Source organism: Rhinoderma darwinii, chromosome 7, assembly GCF_050947455.1.
Source record: "Rhinoderma darwinii isolate aRhiDar2 chromosome 7, aRhiDar2.hap1, whole genome shotgun sequence".
Taxonomy (NCBI): Eukaryota; Metazoa; Chordata; class Amphibia; order Anura; family Rhinodermatidae; genus Rhinoderma; species Rhinoderma darwinii.
Window position 1 is genome coordinate 126,763,081 of NC_134693.1, and position 22,322 is coordinate 126,785,402.

General features: G+C 43.5%; 1 protein-coding gene across 10 annotated transcripts in view; it reads left to right on the plus strand.

Moving 5' to 3' along the window:
• The window catches only part of ATXN7 (ataxin 7), a 95,900-nt gene that overhangs the window by 46,821 nt on the left and 26,757 nt on the right, over nucleotides 1-22,322 (plus strand). For 7 of the 10 annotated variants that reach the window (XR_012850047.1, XM_075833979.1, XM_075833984.1 and 4 more), the window contains one exon: nucleotides 10,731-10,835. The exons of 1 other annotated variant lie outside the window; for it this stretch is intronic. Coding sequence is in view for 8 of the 9 variants with exons in the window: in XM_075833979.1 (XP_075690094.1) it covers nucleotides 10,731-10,835 (105 nt within the window). In the remaining variant the exon portion in view is untranslated. Of the gene's footprint in view, nucleotides 1-10,730; nucleotides 10,836-15,190; nucleotides 15,256-15,802; nucleotides 15,956-22,322 lie in introns of those variants that run through there. 2 more of the 10 variants (XM_075833987.1, XM_075833985.1) reach the window with 2 other exon arrangements.

The following is a 22,322-nucleotide window of genomic DNA, read 5'->3' on the forward strand; positions in this document are numbered from 1 at the left end:
AAATAATATTTCTCATTTCATAAAGACTTGCTGATCGTCTGCAATAGTTGCATCGTCCATCGCTGGTATATACAGTAGCACTTTAGTAAAGAGCCTCAAGACCGACCAGATAAAAATGAGAAATGCCCCTTTGTGCTAGTGATCGGTTGAGGCCAAAGTGGTTAGACACGTGCTGACGAGATAATGACGTATCTTATAGAGAGAGAAAGTTTCAGATCAAATACATTGGAATCTCGGTATATACGCGACCTCCGCTTTTCAGGACCGGTAGGAAGAACAAGGTCTCCAGTGTACAGGACCTGACAGAAATCATGGCCGGGCAGGTGGTCATCAGAATGTCTCAGGTCGCGGGCCAGATGTTACTTAAGTCTATAGTGAAATATTTACGTACACGGGGTCTTGATTTGTAGCGTCTTTAGGCTCAGTGTCCATTTTTTTCGAAACGCCGTATGCTCTGGGTATGGCGTGTGTTGTGTTTTTTTTTTTTGTTGTGTTTTTTTTTTTTTTATTATTTGTTTTTTCTTTCCTTGCTTTTTTTTTTCCCATAGGCTTTGCTATAAGACTTAAAAGATGGCAGGAAAAATGAATGTACCAAATTACAGTAATTAAAAAATGCATGCATTTTATTTACCGGACGATTCTCCCGCCATCACTTTTTTGAACTTCTAGCCGTTGGCAACATCATAGCGCCTAGCTACCCTTTAGGCATTTTCATGTGTAGTGAACCTATAATCTTTAACATTACATATCTCTATAACATACAAGGCTCAGTAGTTGAGGATTAACTACAGGGGCCCATGGCTAAAATAAGCCATTAGTGCCTAACTTTATGAATTGCTTCCTATCATTGTATCTATATGGGGCGGTTAAGTTCTATTACTCCTTGCATTCAAGTTAAGTGTTTAGTATTTTGTCCATGCTAGGGTTAAACTGAGTGACAAAGGATCGAGTCCCCTGAGCCGTTATGTGCAGGTGGAATGGTAGGAATCAAACATTTTGGATTATCAGATTTAGAAAGGTGTAAATACTAGTCCTCCGCAATGAATTAGAATATCATCAGAAAGTTAACTTATTTAGGTAATTCAATTCCAAAAGTGAAACTCATATTTTCTATAGATTCATTACACACAGAGGGATCAATTTACAGCATTTTTTTCTTTTAATGTTGATGATTATGGGAACAGTTAATGAAAACCCAAAATTTAGTGTCTCGGAAAATTAGAATATTACATAAGCCCAATTAAAAAAAATATTTTTAATACAGAAATGTCGTCCTACTGAAAAGTATGTCCAGTATCTGCACTAAATACTTGGTCGGAGCTCCTTTTGCATGAGTTACTGCAATGCGGCGTGGCATGGAGGCGATCAGCCTGTGGCACTGCTAAGATGTTATCAATGCGGCGTGGCTTGGAGGCGATCAGCCTGTGGCACTGCTGAGGTGTTATCAATGCTGCGTGGCATGGAGGTGATCAGCCTGTGGCACTGCTAAGATGTTATCAATGCGGCGTGGCATGGAGGCAATCAGCCTGTGGCACTGCTGAGGTGTTATCAATGCGGCGTGGCATGGAGGTGATCAGCCTGTGGCACTGCTGAGGTGTTATGGAAGCCCAGGTTGCTTTGATAGCGGCCTTCAGCTCATCTGCATTGTTGGGTCCGGTGTCTCTCATCTTCCTCTTGACAATACCCTATAGATTCTCTATGGGGTTTAGGTCAGGTGAGTTTGCTGGCCAATCAGGCGCAGTGATACTGTGGTTATTAAACCAGGTATTGGTACTTTTGGCAGTGTGGGCAGGTGCCAAGTCCTGCTGGAAAATGAATTCATCATCTCCATAAAGCTCGTCAGCAGAGGGAAGCATGAAGTGCTCAAAAACGCTGCGCTGACTCTGGACCTGGACTTGATATAACACAGTGGACCAACACCAGCAGATGACACGGTCGGGCGAGTTTGCTGGCCAATCAAGCGCAGTGATAGGGTATGTGCACACACACTAATTACGTCTGTAATTGACGGACGTATTTCGGCCGCAAGTACCGGACCGAACACAGTGCAGGGAGCCGGGCTCCTAGCATCATAGTTATGTACGATGCTAGGAGTCCCTGCCTCGCTGCAGGAGAACTGTCCCGTACTGTAATCATGATTACAGTACGGGACAGTAGTTCCACGGAGAGGCAGGGACTCCTAGCATCGTACATAAGTATGATGCTAGGAGCCCGGCTCCCTGCACTGTGTCCGGTCCGGTACTTGCGGCCGAAATACGTCCCTCAATTACGGACGTAATTAGTGTGTGTGCGCACATACCCATACTGTGGTTATTACACCAGGTATTGGCACTTTTGGCAGTGTGGGCAGGGGCCAAGTCCTGCTGGAAAATGAAATCCACATCTCCATAAAGCTGGTCAGCAGAGGGAAGCATGAAGTGCTGGGAAATGTCCTGGTAGCCGCTGCGCTGACTCTGGACTTGATATAACACAGTGGACTAGGGTTATCACGATACCAGAATTTGGACTATGATACCGGTACTTCGTGTAATATTGCGATACTCAATACCAAAACGATACTTTGCCAACAATGATAATAATAAAAAAAAGTGCTTTCATTTTCTGATGTGAGGCGCGTGGTGTGATGAATTTTTAACCCGCGTGTGCGTCACATTAATAGTAATTAACCCCATCATGTTCCTCAGTCATAATTGGTATCGCCGCTTCCGTAAAAGTCAGAAATATTCTAATATAACATTATTAAACCAGCAGAAAGAACGGCGTAAAAAAAAAAGCAGCTCTTAACTTGTTATTGCAGGTTTTTTTTATCAAAAAGTCACATGTACTCAAAAACCGTACCAATAAAAACTACAGCCACACCACAAAGAAAATGCTCTCACACCGCTTCGTCCACTGAAAAATAAAAAAGTTGTAACCCTTTGGTCGGGTTCCCACGGGTCGGATACGCTGCTTAAAAATCACACGGCGTATCCGACCTGGAACCCGCAGTACATTCCATTTGTTTTTCTAACTGAATATCCGCTACGAAAAGCACCGCTGTGAGGGGAAAAGAAAGCGTTCGTACTTGCCCCCTCCCTCTTCTCCGCGCGTCGTCCGGCCTCCTAAGATGACGCTGCAGCAGTCACATGGGATGAAATGTCATCCCAGGAAAAAGGAGCAAGTTCTGGGTATAATTTTTCTTTATTTTCCGGAGTTGTGATTTTTTTTTTTGCGGCGTAATCGCTGCGATTCTGCCGCAAAGGGCACAATACTTGGCTTTCTGCTGCGTGTTTTGCATCCTCATTAAATTCAACGGGGAAAACCTGCAACAAAAAATCAACAAATTCGCAGCATAAATTGATATGCTGCGTAATAAAATTAGTTTACGCTGTATTTTTTCAAAATCTCATCCACTTTGCTGCTACTGTAAATCCTGCGAGATTTCCGCACACAATACAGTTGCGGAAATTCCACAGCATTTACCCTACCTGGGTACCCGGTCTTAGTGCTCATTCAGACTAGCGTAATCTTCGTCCATGTGCTGTCCGTTGAAATAACTGACAGCACACTGGCCCATTAATTGCAATGGGGCTATTCACACGGGAGTTTTCACGCAGCGAGTGTCCGTTGCGTGAAACTCAATGCATGTCCTGTATTGCTGCGTTTTTGCGGACGTGGGCACCCATTGAAGTGGGTGGGTACGTGAAAAAACGCATGCCATACGCAGCGCACACTGGCACACGGACATGAAATTCAGGAAATACGCTGCGTTTACATGCAGCCTTAGGCTTCGTTCACATCTGCGTTGGGGTCCCGTTCTGACGTTCCGTCAGAGGTTTCCATCAGAACGGGACCCTGAACAGACACGAACTGACTGGTTTCCGTTTCCATCACCATTGATTTTAACGGTGACAGATCCGGTGCCCATGGTTTCCATTTGTGTCTATTGTGCACCGGACCCGCCGTTTTGCCCGAAGTAATAGCGTAGTCGACTACACAGATGTGAACAGAGTCTTAGACTATAACGACACAATTATTTTTCTAACAAATAGTTTGAAATCGTACATCATAAAAAAATCAATGTAATTCTGGGATCGCCGTATTGACCTGCAAAATAAAGTTAACCTGTAGCTTTTATCGCACCGTGAACGCCAGAATATTGTAAACCCAAAAAAAACATGAAATCATTATTCATTTTTTTGCCCATTTCCCCCCGCAAAGGTTATTTTTTTCCAGTTTCCCAGTATATTATATGATGCATTAAATAGTCATTAAAAAAAATAGAACTCGCTCTCCAAAAAACAACCCCTCGTACGGCTACGTCAACGGAAAAATAAAAAAGTTAGGACATTTGGAAAGGCGATGAGGACAAAACAAAAATGTCACATTGTTTCGGTGGCAAGGGGTTAATGTTTAATTACAATACAAATCATCTCAGGCTTTCTATGTGTTATCAGCCGGATTACCAGCCGTCCCATATTAGCAGGATCACAGAATACGTGGCGTCTGTAAGACACGATCTGGGTGTTGTAGACGACGTTTTACCGCTTTATTGGTCTTCTTTTATGTGGTTAAGATGCATTTATGTTCCAGATTACTTGATATGTGGAAATCGCATGGGGGTTGTAGTTGTCTTGGACATGCAATTAGGACTTGTGCAGTGTCTATCGCCTACGGATTGATCCCATTGTTTGTGTTGACAAAGCGTCACCCATTGTAGGAAGTCATTATAGAGAGGACCGCTGCCTGCCCTGAGTGTGGGAATGCCGACAATTTCCCTGCCCCCCATTCATGGAGCCGTCAGTGTGTGAACCTTGCAGCTGTTGCACATGTAGGTCAGAGTAGGCGTTCCTGCACACACAGCTCAGTGTTGGCGTGTGAAATAACCGATCTTACCTGCTGGGTCCGGATCAATACCTGCGTGCGGTATAAGTACATAATTGCATATTCCCAATTTCCCACTATATTCCCAATATTGGCATATGCAGTCTTATATACATAGATATGTAGCAATATATTTCCTCCCCTCCCCGTGCAGTTGTTCTTTAAGGCCGGGTTCACACGTAGCATAAATACTGCAGATTTTCCATAAGGCTATGTTCACACTGAGTTTTTTTTGCAGGCGGAATTTCTGTCTCAAAATCCGAAGATGGGGCATGTCCCTTCTTTCTCCCGCGAGGCATTTGGCAATGGGAGGCATTTTTGGGCCTTTTTTTTTCCGCGTCAAAAAACTCATCAAAAAACTGTGTGTGAACATAGCCTAAGGGATTTCATTGTGGAAAATCCGCAGTGTATAACCGTAGCAGCAGAGTGAATGAGAGTTTTAACAAATCTCATCCACACGCTGCATAAAAAAACCTGCCAAAAAAAAAACGTTCATAAATTGACCTGCGGCGCGTTTTTTTTTAATCCATGTCAATTTATGTTGCAGAATCGCTGCTTTTCCCCCATTGAATTCAATGCGAAGGTAAAACCCACAACAAATAGCAGTTGTTGCGATTTTTGCTGCAGAAAAACTGCGAATCCACTGCAAAGATCACAACTAGGAGAAAAAAAATCTCATACTTACCTAGAACTCTCTACTTCTGCGTCCAGCCCGGCTTCCAGGAATGCCGTTTCATCCCGTGTGCCTGTCACTGGCTGCAGAGGTCACATGTGATGAAACGTCATCCCAGGAGGCCGGGCTGCGGGACGTCAGAGGGATGCTTCGCTTTCCAAAATGTACCTAGTTACCAGTGATACATCCCCCATTCCATTGTCACTGTAGAACGTGTCTAATATTTTCATAGAAGATTGTGGGAAAGTTGGGTGACGACCCCTTATGGGAGCTGTAATATCCGCCATATTGGTGCTCACACTCTCCACAGAAAAGTCTAAATCTAAGAAATGGCCGAATAGAATTTTTAAAAACATTACAGAGAAGGACAACTCAATATCATGGGCCATAGACATAACATAAAGGTCTTCAGCCATTGGCTCCACATCCGTGGTAAAAGTAGAAATCAATCTGGAGTATATACCTGGGCAATCTATCTAAGGCATCAGGCACACGACCGTTTCCGTTTTGCATAACGCAAAACATGGATCCTAGTGTCTTCCGTGTGCTGTCCGTTTTTTTTGCGGACCCATACACTAGAATGGGTGAGACCGCAAACACGGACAAGAATAGGACATGTTATATTATTTTTCAAACGGACACACGGATCCGCAAAAATAAATGAATGTGTGCATGGCGCCATGGAAATGAGTGGCTCAGTATGCCAGGTAACCAAAAAATGGATAGGACACTGAAGAAAACAACGGTTGAGCGCTTATCCTGTCACCGCATGCTTAGTAGACACTGATAACATATCTGTGGTCTGCTTTACATCCTCTGATCTATAGGGGGCCATATACATTAGATGTATGTCGGCCAAACCCGCTGATGTCTGTGGGACCGGTCGATCATCTAATGTGCATCGCGGTGTCCCGACTCTCCCTCAATGGTAGAGAAGGATCTGGCTGTTGAATTTCAACTTGCTTGATCCTTTTGTTTCCCTATTGAAAGCTCATGCACGCTCGGCCGAGCCAAGAGTGTATAAGTATGAGGGAGTCAGAGGGATTAGATGTCGGCCGACCGCTATCTCGAAGGGTATGGCCAGCCTAAGGGTCCTGAATTCATCTATTGGACATTATCTATAGACCAGATCAATACTTTTGAGGCAGAACATGCATCTGCTATGGGCCCCTGAGGAGAGGGGGCCCAGCCCAGGTGGGCTTCATCCATTATTTTAATTGGTGTTGAGAACCTGTGTAAGAATCACCTTTCCTCAGGCCCTACAAAGTTAGCCATTAACCCATCACCACCACCTGTCTCAGGTGGTAATGGATAGTGGTGTCAATCAAGGAGCCCCATTTGATGTTTGCCATGGGTCTCTTTTTGCAAGACATATCCCTTATAGCAGCGCTTGGGCCACACTCCACGGTATCACGGGCTGCTGTAAATGTGTGATCCATAGCAAACTGGTGTCTCATCGCTCCATACATCCATTCACGTGGACAAAGGTGAACCGGTTTTATCATCTAAGTTGTGATCGATTACCGCTCGGTCCTGCGTGTCCGAAAAATGCAGGACCCGCTGACACTGAACCCGTCAGTGCCGCTGACCTGACGGATACAGTGCAAGATACAGCTGCTCTATATACAAGATACAAAGCAGCTGTATCTCAAAAAGTACAAATATTTTTTAACAAAATATAATTACAAAGGTGCACCAAACAAACACACTGATACACGTTTTTTAAAATGTCTTTCGAAGGTGTACCGGGCCTTGCTGACGAGCTAATCAGACCCGCTGCGTATTTATTTCAGGGGACAACATTTAAGGCCTTATTCACACGAACGTGTCCGTTTTGCGCTCGTAAAAAAACGCTGCGTTTTTTTCTGCGTTGCAGTTCGTGTGGCATCCATGTGCGGTGCGCATCTGCGGTTTTTACGCGCGTATGTCATCCTTATGTCACGTGTTTTTTACGTCCGCAAAAAAAACTGAAGGTGGTGTTTTATTTTTCCTCATCATTTCTTTAACAACTGGTGCGTGAAAAACACGGACAGCACACGGATGATGTCAGAGTGCTGTCCGTTTTTTTATTTCACGCACCCATTGACCTCAACGGGTGCGTGATGCGCAAAAAAAACACAAATAGGACATGCAGCGAGTTTCACGCAGCGGACACGTCTGAATGGCCCCATTGGATCGCATAGGTCCGTGTGACGTCCGTTGTTTTAACGCACGTAAGACGGACGTGAAATACACTCGTGTGAATAAGGCCTTAGTGATTTAGAAAGAGCATCTATAGGGCGAATTCATACGCTGCAGATTTCTAAAGCAATTTACAGTACTAGACGAGCGTAAACATCCACAGATAGCGTAAGTAGTCTGTGAGAAATTGAGGGCACGCTTCTAAATTTCAGTCCAGATTTCAATTTGCAATGCATAGGGTGGAATCCGTGGCAGAAAGTTTGTCACGTGTAGACTCGTAAGATTCTCTTTAGGCCTTTTTCACACCTTTTTTTTTCTGACATTTTAAGCTGCATAAAAAAATGCACGTTAAAATGCCAGCGTTTTGCAAAATGTAGCCGTGTTTTTTTTATGGTGTTTTTTATTTAGGCTGGGATCACACACACGGGTTTGATGCGATTTTTGGCTCCGTTTTTTTTAGGCAAATAGGAGTGGGCACAAAAAAACGGGGATGCGTCAGTTTTTCTTTTATACCTTTCCTTCCTTTTTGATCCACTTCTGGCTTGGTCTAAAAAAAAAACTGAGCCCAAAACTGCGTGTGTGATTTTGCCTTAGTGTCATTTTGTACATGCTTTTTTTTTCTGCCGTCTTTGAAGACCTATAGTGAAGCCTATGGGAAAAACGATCGACTTTTAATGTAACATCTGGCTGCACTAAAAACGGCATAAAAAGCCATTAAAAACTCCTCCAAAAATGCGCAAAAACATAGCAAAATGCGGTGTGTGATTCCAGCCTTAGAAAGTGGTGCAGCTATTGCACCTGCGTGCCCTGTATTCTCTTTGCAATGTCTCTCGGCGTGTCTGGCCAAGAGGAACCCCCGGCATCACAGCTGCGACTCCTTCTGGCACATAAGGGAAATTTCTGACACCTTGTAGATCCATTTGACTGGCCCGTCCTGGAGGGGCCGTACATACAGCGTGAGTTTATTTTAATGGCACCCCAAACTTTTTACAGCTGTAGGGGTCAATCTTGTGACAGAAAGCCGCAATTACCGCAAAACAAAACTTTTGTGTATTGTTGTTTTTTTTTGCTCTAAATACAATAGGAACTAATGATACTGCTTTGTAACGCTGTATTAGGCCCCATGCACACAACCGTAAAAAAATCTCCGTAATTGCGGACCGCAATACAGTCTACAATTACGGACCCGTCCGGTTCTATTGGCCGCGGACACCTTTCCGTATCCGTGCCGGGCATTATGGAGCATGTCCTACTTTCCGTTTTTTACGGGCCGTGCTCCCATACTTTGTATGGGAGCATGGCACGAAAATGCGGCTGTCGGCCGTGTGCGTGAGGCCTTAACGCTGCATGTGAATATACTCTTATGTACTCAAAGTACCCGGGAAGTGATAATTTTTTCTTAGGGTCTACAAATTAAATAAAACAAAAAAGCAGTGCTTACCAATCCTTGCCTCCTCATACCAGTGCTGTCCCTCAGGCGGCACTCCCAGCGCTTGTTTACATGCATGTAACCGCTGCAGCCAATCAGTGGACTTAGCGGGCTCTCTGGTGATGTATCGTATTTCTGGCAAATTGCTGCAGCGGTCACGTGCTAGGTGAATGTAAACAAGCACTGAGGCTGCCGCCGGAGCGACATCACCGGGGACAAGGATAGGTAAGTATTGCTTTTTTGTTTTATTTATTTTATTTGCAGCTCCTGAGAAAATGTTTCACTTCCCCGAATAACCCCTTTGAAGGGGTATTCCAGAGTAAATAAAGTAAAAAAAAATTTTTTTATACATTTTGTATCAATTCCTCACAGGTTTTTTTAAGATCTCTGCTTGCTGTCATTTTATCCCCAGGTGATAAAATAAATAAATGTTGATGGTCATGTGATAGACACACGGGTGCTGGGCACGTTACTAAACTTCTGATAACTGTACCGAGCAAAGATTCTGAAAACCGTGAGAAATTGATGCAAAAAGCATATTGGAGCATTGTAGCGCTATTCATTATAAATTAAAAAAAGTAGCGTTTATTTGCTGAAACTGGAGTAGCCCTTTAAAGGGTCAATACACACGGTGCGTATTTGCGTGCGGTAAAACCGCAGCATAATACCGTACCAGCATAGTCTATGAGATTCCAGGGAATCTCATGTCCACGCTGCTGTATTTTTCGGGACGTAAATTGATTTGCGGTGCGTGTTTTCGAAACCGCAGCTTTTCAATTTCTTCCACGATTCCGCTGGCAAATTCTATCTCCCTTTTTATGAAGATCTATACGCAGCATGAAAACACCGCAATTTACGCAGCAATACTTAACAAAAACCGCACCAAAAAAATCGCATCAAAAAATACACCTTCAGGTGCGGTTTTTTTGCTGCGAATTTCTTGCGGTTTCACTGCGTATTTTCCGCAGCAAAATACACAACGTGTGCATGCAGCCTTATAGCAACGTGAAATGCGTCTTTACTGTGAAATGTTACATTAGATGGGAAGAGGTTGAACTTGAAACTCCCGGACACAGTAGAAGATCTAAGGTCGTTGTCAAAAACAATCGGAGAACAGCAATAATACACGCTGCCCGCGTACGTACGGTTCTGCCATGCGGTGTTTGGCCCGCTAGAATGTATGGGCGGCCTAAACCAACAGGCAGAGCTAGAAAAGCCGGGTTTAGCAGAGTGAGATGAAAGATATTTTTATCTTCTTCGTTTAGGCGCTGGCGTCCCTTTAACAAGCTGAGTCTTGTCGCTGTCCTGTTTCCTGGCAGCCAAAGTTCTAGGTCATCAGATCTGGCGTGTAAAATGTTCTACAGGTCGTACAGATTAGTCATTATTGATTGTTTTATTATTACGTCTTCCTGTCACGTGTAGGAGCCACCTCTATATGAAGAAGCGTGGGCATCTATGGCCCCCCGGGGTCAGGTTTGCTGGATACTTCATATGGAACTTTCTCTTGAAGATCACGTCTAATTCTGCAGCAGCTGTTTCCTATTTGATCGATCATGTAACGCGCGCCCATTCTGTGTTTTTCAGACATGCCAATATTTGGACTGTGCCCGGCCTACGATGAGTTCTATCTGGTTGTATGTAACCAATGTAATCAGGTCATAAAGCCGCAAGCATTTCAATCACATTATGGTAAGTGCTTAACTATGACTTAATAACGCTGTTAAATCAGGATTAAAGATGGCACATTTTGTTCATCCCTTTAATGATTTCTAAAGCTTCTCGGTGACGGCCTCGCATGAAAATACACTGAGGATTTTAACACAAACTGCTATTTTAGTTGTTATTTTCAGCAAATCTTTAAAGGGCTATTCCCAGAATCGACAATTATCCATTATCCACAGGATAGGGGATAATTGTCTGATAGCGAGGGGCCCCACTGCTGAGACCCCCAACGATTATCAGAACAGGCTCCAACGCAGGACATTGAATGGAGTGGGGGGGGAGAAGAAATTGGGAAGGGGGCAAATAATTTTTCACAGCACTGTGTTATAGATCACAATTTTAAAGGGTAACTAAACTTTCAAAAAACTTCCAACATGTCAGAAGTTATATTTGGTGAGGGTCAGAGCACTGAGACCCCCACAGATCAATTAAACAAAGAGGTGGAAGCGCTGGGGTGAGCGCTGAGCAACTTCGTTTCTGATTTGTCTTTTCTCGGAAAGCCCAGCAATTGGTGTACGGGCTCATAGACTTTCTCTTCTGACAGTTTAGTTGCCCTTTAATACTGACACAGTTCTGTAAAGCTTTGATGAGCAGGGCGATTCTTCAACCATTTTTGGCATGCCGGGATAGATACAGGGTAAGAACAGGACCACGGTCCTAACTATTTTTGCATTCGGTCTTCCCGTACCCCGGCCACGGTCCAGCACAATTTTCTCTTTTTGATTTTGTCATTTTTAGTTTTGCCTTAAATTAATCTTAACAAAATATTGACGTTTTAGTTAAGTGATCGTTTGCCAATAAATATTAAGACGACGTGGGCAACATATTTTCCTCACACTCGCTGGTCCAGTTTGTAGCTAAGTGATGGAATGAAGGTCTCCAGTCAGTCTTTTATTAAGGCCTTGGCTTCAGAGAGGAATTTTAATAGCACGATTACCCCTATTTTTGGAAAATATAGCTGGTCCCCAATTACGCTCGCCTTCAAAGGCCATAGTTAGCGGTGACACAGGTGTCAGAAAGCTTCGGTTCTCCAGCTGTTGTGAATGGGCATGCTGGAAGTTGTAGTGTCACAACAGCAGAAGTGCCAAAGGTTGCTAACCCTTGTGTTACAAGATCTTAACTGTAGATGTAGAGAATGCATTGCCGTCCCAGAAATAGGCGCATATGCCGGTCTAGCGCTGCTACGTGTGTCCTTATCCTCAGTACTCCATTACCGTGAGCTGGTGAAGCTCTTCCTGTTGCACCTGTTATGGTGAAGCTGTGCTGCCAAAAGTGACCAGCAGGGGGAGCTCGCAGCAATTATGTGCTCAACATATAAACATTTGCTTTAAAAATTGTAAGCGATCCTGACCGCGATTGTGAAACGTCTTATCTGCCTTGTGTGTGAATGAAAGTGACAGGAAGGAGAGTGACTCATTATATTGATCAGGATGGAAAAAACACCATTATCTTTAATATAGTGTCCCCCGGCTTCCCTCTATCTCCCCAGCCTCTTATGATGACTTCACGCTGTAGCAATGCTGCTGTTTTTATTACCATGGATAAGAAGATAGTAGAATATTTGCTATTTTTCTGTAGTAAATTCCAACAGCTCTTAACCAGCAGACTTCACGTATAAACCTAATACCTGACATGTATACGCCGCAGAGTCAGCCGTGCTAAGACATTGCTGAGACAGGCCGTATATTCTCTTAGTTTCATGTCACAGAAGAGGTCCTGGAACTTCCTCTTGCATATTTGAAAGAGGTTCTGCAGCAGTTGGAGTGTCCCATATGTAGGTATTTCCCATTGCTTATATAGCGCCAAGATATTCCACAGCGCTGTTCAGAGGTTGTCATCACTCACATCATTCCCATCTCTAATAAATAAATATATATATATATGCCAGGGTCAATTTATTAGGAATCCAATGAGCCTATCAGTATCTTTTTGGGGTGTGGGACAAAACTGGAGTACCTGGCAGAAGCCCTTTATAGTGTATAGAATGGTGCCCCAGCTGCTGCAGAACCTCAGTGAGAAGACAAATATTTATCCTGCGTCAAAGTGTTGTGAACCCATTATCAGAAAGTTCTACCTCAAATGCGCATCCGAACCACGTATTGGACCACGTTTTCACCACACACCTAGTGCTCTGTTGTTTGTAGACCAATTTATTAAGTCCTGAGAAGCCCGGTAAGACCTTGTTCACACCTGCGTCGTGGCTTTCTGTTCTACTCCGTCATTGGAGCAGAACAAGAGAAAACCGGACACCACCAGCGGCTGACAGAACCGATTGATTTCAATGGATTTCTGTCAGGGTGTCTGCGGTTTTACCGGAAACAATAGCGCAGCATGTAAACCGGGAGACGTGCTGCCGACATGATGGAAATGCGTGGGTAGGAGCGATCGTAGTAATGCTCGCTTGTCCCCAGACATTACTGATCATAGCTCCTTGTGAAAGGAGCGCCGATCCACGAGCCGCCTCTTTGATCGGCGCACATTGTTACGGCTAAAATTGTCCGGAGTAAAAGGACCCTATCGCAACTGGCTATGCAGATGTGAACGAGGCCTAACATGGATTATTTAACCTGCAATTGCTCTAGACTGTGCCGGTGTGAGTGATGCAGAGCGTTGATGCTTAAAGTCCCTGCACAGCTGGAAGGTCTCCGTGGGCGCAGATATTGGCAGCTGTACAGCAGGTTCTTATTGTTGTCACTAGAAGAGCAGTGTACGGCTCCGAGCGATGCTCCTGACCTCCCTTCTGACCACAGAGATGTGTTGCTAGATACTTCTCTGCCGCTCGTGTAACTTGTGCTCTGATAGGATCATTAAACCGCCCGCTGACAGCTGCTCTGCTGTCCTTTTATCGCTGCAAACATTCACAGGCATTTATGAAATTGTTTGCAACCAGCCAGATTGCAGCTTCCAACACAATATACATGGATCCCTCATTCAATCCTAGTAGTGTATACACCCCGACAATCTTATGTTCCTAGGTATACAGACATTTTATTGCTGAGGTATACACAGACATTTTAATGCTGAAATATTAGTACAACTTTAATAAGATAAATGTCAAATTTACAAGATGAAGCTTAAACCACAAATCGTTGCGTTGAGACTCGGGGACCTTTTTCGTGGGGCAATTTATAGTGTCAATTTTCGTAATGTCGACTACATTTCGCAAACATTGGCCAGCATAATCCTGTGCAGGGATTGCATGATCAGCATGAGATTGCTTGTTTGTCGTTGATCGAATCGTTAATGATGGTCTAAAAATGATTGTTTGTTGGGGGTACATCTCTGCGCGTAAACGGGTATCTGCTAGTCATTAGCAGACAGGACAGGAGGTGTGGAAATGTTGGCCGAGGCGTGGTCAATGTTCAAAGGAGCAAGAGAAGCCAGTTTAATAGCGAACAAATTCCAAAGCCAGATATGATTATTACATATAAAGTCATGTTATTAACTCGTTAAAGGGGTTTTCCCATCAGGCACATTTATTACATCTCCACAGGATATGTCAGATAGATGCGGGTCCCAGCTCTGGGACCTGCACTTATCTCTAGGACGGGGTCCCCCAAAACTCCGTTCTACTGTTCTGTGTTGCGGCTGAATTATGTGATTTCCGACCATGAAGAAGAAAACGGCATAGCTTGCACATCCCCATCTACATGTCATAGTGACATGTCAGACCTTTTGATCGGTGTGGATCTGAGCACTGAGAGCCCCACCGATCAGAAGGAAGGAAGATGCAGAAGCGCTTGGGTGAGCGCTCAGCCACTTGGTTTCTGATTGGCTATTCTCGGAAAGCCAAGCAATTGGTGTACGGACTCCATAGAAAGTCTATGCACCGTTACGGCGGCTTTCCGAGAAAAGCCAATCGGAAATGAAGCGGGTCAGCACTCACCTGAGCGGTTCTGCTTCGTTCTAGCGATCGGGGGGGTCTCAATGCTCAGACCCCCACCGATCAAGACTTCTGACGTCACTATGACATGTCGGAAGTTTGTTGAAAGTCTAGTTACCCTTTAAGCCAAAACCAGAATTGGATCCAGCAGAGAAGACCCTGTAAGGCCTTCCTTTATATATTTCTTCTGTTAAGGTTCTGTTCCGAGTTTTAGCTTAAAAAAATACATCTTCAGCAAATCTGCACTGTGTGAACAAAGCCTTCGAGTGGTGAGCAGTTACAAAGAGCGTCATTCACTCTGGAGGATTTAAAATGTGTGTATTACATGTATAGCACATGCGTGCTGGCTCTGTTAATCGCTATGCGCCGTTGGTCGTAGTCATAATGGATTTACATTAAAAACCCCGTTCTTCACTTTACCCATCATCTCCTGACAAAGGGTACGAAACGCGCGTTGAGGTGTTTTTCCTTGAAGTCCATGAGCAGCCAAAATGCCAGCTACAGGTACCGTCATTTAAGTAATTTCTACTCTCCATGATTTTTGTACTGTCCAGACTTAAAAGTGTAAGCTGCGCACTTTTCATATGGATATCTCGGATTGTGTTACCATACGCTTTTCTGTAATATTGTGAGTTTATACGGCATTTATGGTGTTCAGCTTATGGTCTCAGAAGTATCATTTTTAATTGTGTTTTAAATGTATTTTTTGTATGTGTATATGTATTATATATATATATAGTTTCTGGGGGGGTCCACAATTGTGGCTTAATAAAGAATATTTATGGACTTTTTGTGTCTGTAATGATTGATTGGTTATGTCGAGACCTTTTTTTGGTTTATATATGTGTGTGTTACATGTATGGCCTAGTGATTACAATGGGAAGTATTTAATGCTTACATTCCCTTGTGGCACTGCTGCAGGGAAATGTAATACTGGCTACCGGGTCCCAGAAGTGTCAAAAATCTTTTAAATAGTATTGGCTGCTTATCTTTGTAAATCTGCACCTTGGCTGTCACACGCGTAACCCTTCATAATCTTTCCTCCCTATAGTCCGCTGCCAGAGGTGCTGACTGTACTAATGGCAGGTGACCAGCAGGCAATCCCTTTACCATCAGATTGGCAGTAGAAGAGGACATTATACACGGACATGTATCCTGGATTGTATTTATATGCTGTATATTTCATGCAGCGGTTTACTTGCTGGTAAAGATCTCCAGTATTGTAATAACAATGTAAAAATCTAGAGGGAAATTAGGAGGTTTGTGTTTTTTTTGTGTATATTTTATGACCAATCTTTTGAGCAAAATGTGTTTTTTATCAGCTAAAACATCTTCACTACAACCAGACTGTTTGCCAATTATTACAGCTTTAGGTCCCATGCACACAACCGTAGTTTTTATCCGTATTACGGATCAGGTAATTACGGATGAAATTGCGGACCCATTAATTTCTATAGGCCACGGACACAATTCCGTATATTTACAGATGTTTGTCCGGGCCGTAGGATTGATCCGCAAAATATAGAACATCTCCTATTGTCCGCAATCGCAATTCGCCCCTAGACGTCTATGGGTGCTTCCGCAATTGCGGACGGCTACATGTGTGCATCTGTATTTGAGGATCCGTATTTGCGGACAGTAAAGTTCCTTCAGCCCCATGCACACGACCCTGTTCAGCCCGTGATATGCGGACCGCATGTCTTCCGCATTTCCCGGACATAACACAGTGCAGGGAGCCGGGCTCCTAGCATTGTAGTTATGTATGACGCTCTGTCCCTACTGTCCCGTACTGAAAACCTGATTACAGTACGGGACAATTTTCCTGCAGCGAGGTCTTCAGGCCTAATGTATAGCAGTATATCGTTTAATAGGAGCACAAAGATGGCAGACATTAGGCCCCCAGGCTGCCATGAGAACCATTGGCATCCTGTGATCGCCTTGCGCAGGTGGAGGGGTAATGGGCCGTCAGATGGTACCGCCTCCTCATTCTAACGGCTGTGATGCCAGGGTCGCCATTGCCTGCAACATCTGAGGGGTTAAACGACTGGGATCCCGCTTGTTACAGTGAAGTGTTGGCTGTAATATACAGACACCCACGTAGTATGGAGCGGGCTTAGCCTGTGAGCACGCTCCATACTCTCTCTTCCCCCCCCCCCCCCCCCCCGGCTATGACTGGAAGGGGTTAATCCCTATGTTAATGTTGTGGTGTGACCTGAAGAGGCCTGTGTACACAAAGCATCAAAGAAATATTGATGAACTGAAAAATTTGCAGAAAGGAATGGTCCAAAATTCCTTCTCAACTTTGTACAAATCTTATTTGCCGCTACAGGAAACGTTTGGTGGAGGGGATTTCTGCTAAAGGGGGATCTATAGGTTATTAAATGTAAGGGTTCACTTACTTTATTCTCCCTGCACTGATGATGGTTACTCAATGTGCTACGTGAACTGTACAACTGTTTAGTTATATTGTTTGTCTATAATTCTGACTTGGATAATTCAGAAATTCAGGTAATGCCAAAGGGTTCACTTACTTTGCCTTACGACTGTAAGTATAGGAGATGTTCTTGTCTATACGTCTCAGTTCACACTGCGTTTTTGCCCAACGTTTAACGCGTACGCCAGGGAAGTCGGGACTTTCCCACTTTACTTGTACCACATTATGCATACAATGGGCCATTTTCTTTGATCTGAATCTGTCGTATAAGATTCTTTTCTCACATATAGATTGTTGCATCCTGTGCTATTTGTTATGAGATGACCTGCCAGGTGATATAGATGGTTTTTATATTCTATATTTCTGCACTGCTTTTGTATTTATGAATAAGAGGGCAATAGCCTGGGAAATGGTATTTATATAGATGAATGAAATAAATGTATAATATTTTTCTATCCCTAATATGTGCTGAATATCTCCTGGAATATTTTGGTTTCTTCATAAAATGTGTCCTTGGACTCCATTAACCCCCTTTGGTGTCAGTCAGGCTGGTATACGACAATGTAGCTTTTTTTTTTTAAGAATGGAATGGCGTAGTAGACTGTGTACTTTTCTATCCTGCAAAAATCGTAAACTGCGTGCTATACGTTTTTTTAACGTGGAGGCCTATGGGTGAGTGATGCTATTGTACGGCATCTGTCACAGGACCTCCATTAAGTGAATGTCACGGGAAGCTCCAATGACGTAACTGTCCATATATGAGCAGTTATTGCTGGAGCTTTCCGATGCAGCAGAGGCTGCCCGTCCGCACAGCGGCTCTATCCGCTGTGACAGCAAGACTTTTACAGCCTGGCGTGCATGGCTGCCTTTAACGCAGCCGGAGTCCTTGGATGCTAACTTCCCGGGTAGGCTACATCACGAAGCTTCCCGTAGGGTAGCCCAAGTGACGTGACTGGCCAGTTACGTCACTGGGGCTACCCAACGAAAGCTCCAGTGATGTAGCTTTTCCAGGCAGAGATGGCAGCCAGGGACTCCGGTTGCTTATAGATCTTGCGGTCTCGGGGGGTAAATAAGGACTGCCATGCGAGTAGTGTCTGGAGACCCTAGACCGTGACATCAGGAGCTTCCCCAGGCACAGCGCTTCAGTTCGAGCCCTGCCTGACGGTTCGGACCTCGTATCCAGCTGTATGCCTGTGAACTAGGCCATAAAGGGGTATTCCGCTTTCAGCAAATACATTTTGGTTTTTGTATAAAGAAATGTTCTATAATTTTCCAACATACATTTTCCATCAATTCGTCACAGTTTTTAATAACTCGACTTGCAGTCATTCAATAGAAGCCGTATCATTTACTTCCAAGGGCTGCAAATTTGTCCACAATCATCTGATGATCACACAGGTGCACGGCTCACTAGAAGACGCAGCTCTGATAACTGTACTGTAACGAGCATGTGTGTCCATCACATGACCAGGACAGATATTTATCCACTAGAAGTAACAATGAAGGGTTTTTTTAGTGAATGACAGCAAGCAGAGATCTTAAAAACAGTGAGGAATTGATATAGAATGTAAATAGGGAAATTGTATCATTTTTCATTACACAAAGAATAACCTTTATTTAAAGAAACCGGAATACCCCTTTAATTGCAGGGAAATAGTGGATGTTTTGTAATATCTAAATTTTCATTCTCTCTTATTTTTTTTTAACGTATCTCTTCCTTGTCTACACGTATCGGAAGAAAGATTTGCAATTCTTACCGTTTCCCTGTGTGATTTCCTGCTTCCTGTAATATAAATCTGACAGGCAGCGAGTTAAAGATTAAACAATCCCTTTCTGCTGCCCACGAGCAGATCATTTCCTGCTACGGTTAAGCTTCCCGTCCTTGTTCTTCCAAGTTACTCACTTACAAAGCCTGGCACGCTGCACGTCTCCGCATATTACATTTGAAAGATGACGACACGCCTCTTGTTTTCGTTTTTCATCTCCTCCTCCTTCCCACCCTCCCCCCTCCTTTTTTTTTTTTTTTTTTTTTTGTCCTTTATCTGCCAGAACCTGTGCGACTGATTTTCACTTTACAATACTGGCAAATGTTACATAAGCAAAAAAAAAAAAAAAAATGGAGTCCGAACAGGAGTGTGTGAGCAGACCCCAAAGCGTGACAGCGAGGTCTGACTTGTCAGGAAGAGAGCAGGCAGCGGCGCACTGACAAAATATGTGAATGGGAGCTGCTGGGAAGCCTTTACCACTCACGCACTGGGCTGTGGGGAGGGTGGAAACGCGTTTCTTTTTTTTTTTGTTTGTTTTTTTTTTTGTCCTCCTGCGCTGTCTCTTTTAAACACAAGCCTGGAATTGGCTGCACGCCTGGCACTGCATGGAGTTTGCAGAAGGTGGGTATGGCTCTGCTCTAAAACAGGAAACTACGGGCAAGATACTTATATATATATATATATATATATATATATATATATATATATACATGCGTCTCGTCATCCCTCTCTTGTCGTGTCACATTCCATCTTTCGTATATTCGCGTCTCATTTCCTTTATTCTATTTTTCTCCTTCCGACGTGCACAGTGTTAAAGTCATCTGCCCAGAACAGAGTTGATCAAAGTAGATAATCTGGCAAACGAGGGATTAACCGCTCGCTAGCGGGGCCACATAAGCTATTCTGAAATGTCATTTGAGTGGCTTGGCCAAAGTTCAAGCGCAGATGCAGACTTGCGTTTGCTGTTAACACTGGCGAATTCTGATCCTTGCAGGAACTGCCCAGGTTTTAAGACATAATTCTTGTTTGGGGTTCCCGGCAGAAAGCGCTGACTGTTTACCAAAGTGATCAGTAGCGCTGGTCGGGGTTACTTTTATGGCAAGGCCTGAGCCAGCATTTATTGCACTGCTATCGGAGGTTTTGTGAATTTTACCTATAATTTTTTTCACGTCAAACGTGAATATATCCGTCACATATATGTATAGAAATGTTTCTGGAGCTTCTCCGTGATGTGAGGGCAGAGAAAATAGTCATCATGGGGGGGGGGGGGCAGGGATTTTCCCAGTTTTCCTGTCAATTGTCCCATTGTAAAATTTTACAGACTCTCTTTAGCCTGAAATGGCTGATAACTGGGAACAATTGACTGCATTTAGTGAACACATTCAGTAAAAGTATCATTTGGGTTTAGTGCACAGGTACCATGATGTAATTGTATTTTGTTCAGATTGGGGGGGGGGGGTGATCTTGCAGACTTGATTGGTGTAGAGCTAGGTGTACGCATAATCTGTCCTATTATTTGGCGGCATCGTAGATTTAAAAGTCGGAACACAATTGTGGGGTTAATTCTGATGTCAGTCCATTTACTCCGGCGCCAATTTGGTGGTTGTTTTGGTTTGCATATCTGTTCATTAGCCGGTTCTGCTCCGGGTATATATCACATGGACAAGTTTGGGTAATTGGATCGGGGTTAACAATACAGTAATGGTTAGTTTTGAGGGGGGCATTCATTGTTTACTATAAATTTTGGTCATTTTATAGTCTTACCCCACCGTAGACCATTTCGGGACTTTTTATTATTTTATAGATTTTTTTTTTTTTATTATTATTTCTTCTACTTTTACACTTTAATTTCCCCAAATAACTCCGGCTACCGTAGGCTTTTAAATATTTGCTGACCGGATGTAATGATCGTTGTGTTTCCCTTTGGAGAGCTGATTCTAATAGTAACTATAACATTGCCTGAGAATTCTGTCATTGACTATAGTGCATATGTTGGGCCTTCTGTATAAAGACTAGGCCAGAGAAAATGCAGAGCTGTTGCCCATAGCAACCTATCAAATTCCATCTGGAATTTCTCAGGTTGGAAAATGAAAGCAGAGATTTGATTGGTTGCTTTTGGGCAACTCGGCACTAGATTGTATTCATGAGTTTCCTGGTTTTTCTAATACAAGTGTGAATTTTTATTAGGGATACTAAAGAAGAAATATCAAAACTAGTGCAAAGGAAAGGTGGAGTAGTTGCCCATGACAACCAATCAGATTCCATCTCTCATTTTTCAGAGTCCTTACGGAAAATGAAAGCCGAAACCGTATTGGTTGCTATGGGCAACTACTCCACTTTTCCTTTGCATTAGTTTTGATATCCAATCCATTTATTTGGTGTGTGTGTGTGTGTGTGTGTTTGTTGGTGTTTTTTTTTTTTTACTAGAATTGGATATTAAAGGGGTTGTTCAGGATTAGATAAACATGGCTCCTTGCTTCCATAAACAGCGCCACACCTGTCCATGGGCTGTGTCTGGTATTGCAGTTCAGCTTCATTGAAGTGAATGGAACTGAGCTGCAATTCCACACACAGCCAGTGGACCGGTATAGCGCTGTTTTTGGAAGACACCAGCTATGTTTCTCTAATCCTGTACAACCCCTTTAAAGGAAAGACCGATACAAAGCTTTCCTTTTCACGTCCATTCCATTTTACACCCCTTTCTTCCCCCCCCCCATCCCTATTTTGGAAAATATAAAAATAAATTGCACCTCAACTGCTACATGGGAATCCAGTCTAATGATAATATAGCCCGATTTGACTTTAATGAGTTCCGAGTCAATAGCGCATCATGCTGCGCTATTGTTTCCGGTAATCCCTACCGGATCTGCCAAGGAGGCGCCGAACGGAAACTCCAACGCAGATGTGAACAGGGCCTAACAAGTCTTTACATTAATCGTATCTCGGTGATGTGTGCATTTATTTCTATAAGGCACAATAAGTCGATACAATTGTGATTTGTTTTTATATATATATTTATTTATATTTATGCAAATTTTCCTTTTCTCATTCAAACAAAGTATCTCTGCGTATAAACGTCCCAATAATGAAAACCTAATTTCCTCTACAAAACCAGAAATGAAATCTAATGACCACAAAGCTTCATGCGCACAGCCTTATTATGGATTTGTAATACGGCGTCCATCGCTTGCCATGTACCATCCCGTGCCTTCTGACATGGGCAAGTCTAGCCTGATTCTATTACTCATGGATTCATACATTATTGATCACATTCTGCATTACGGTAGCATTGCTATTGGGGGACCAGAATATGGACCCACAGGGATTCTGTGTGATGCAGGGTCCGTGAACCTGGCTTTGCTGTATACGTG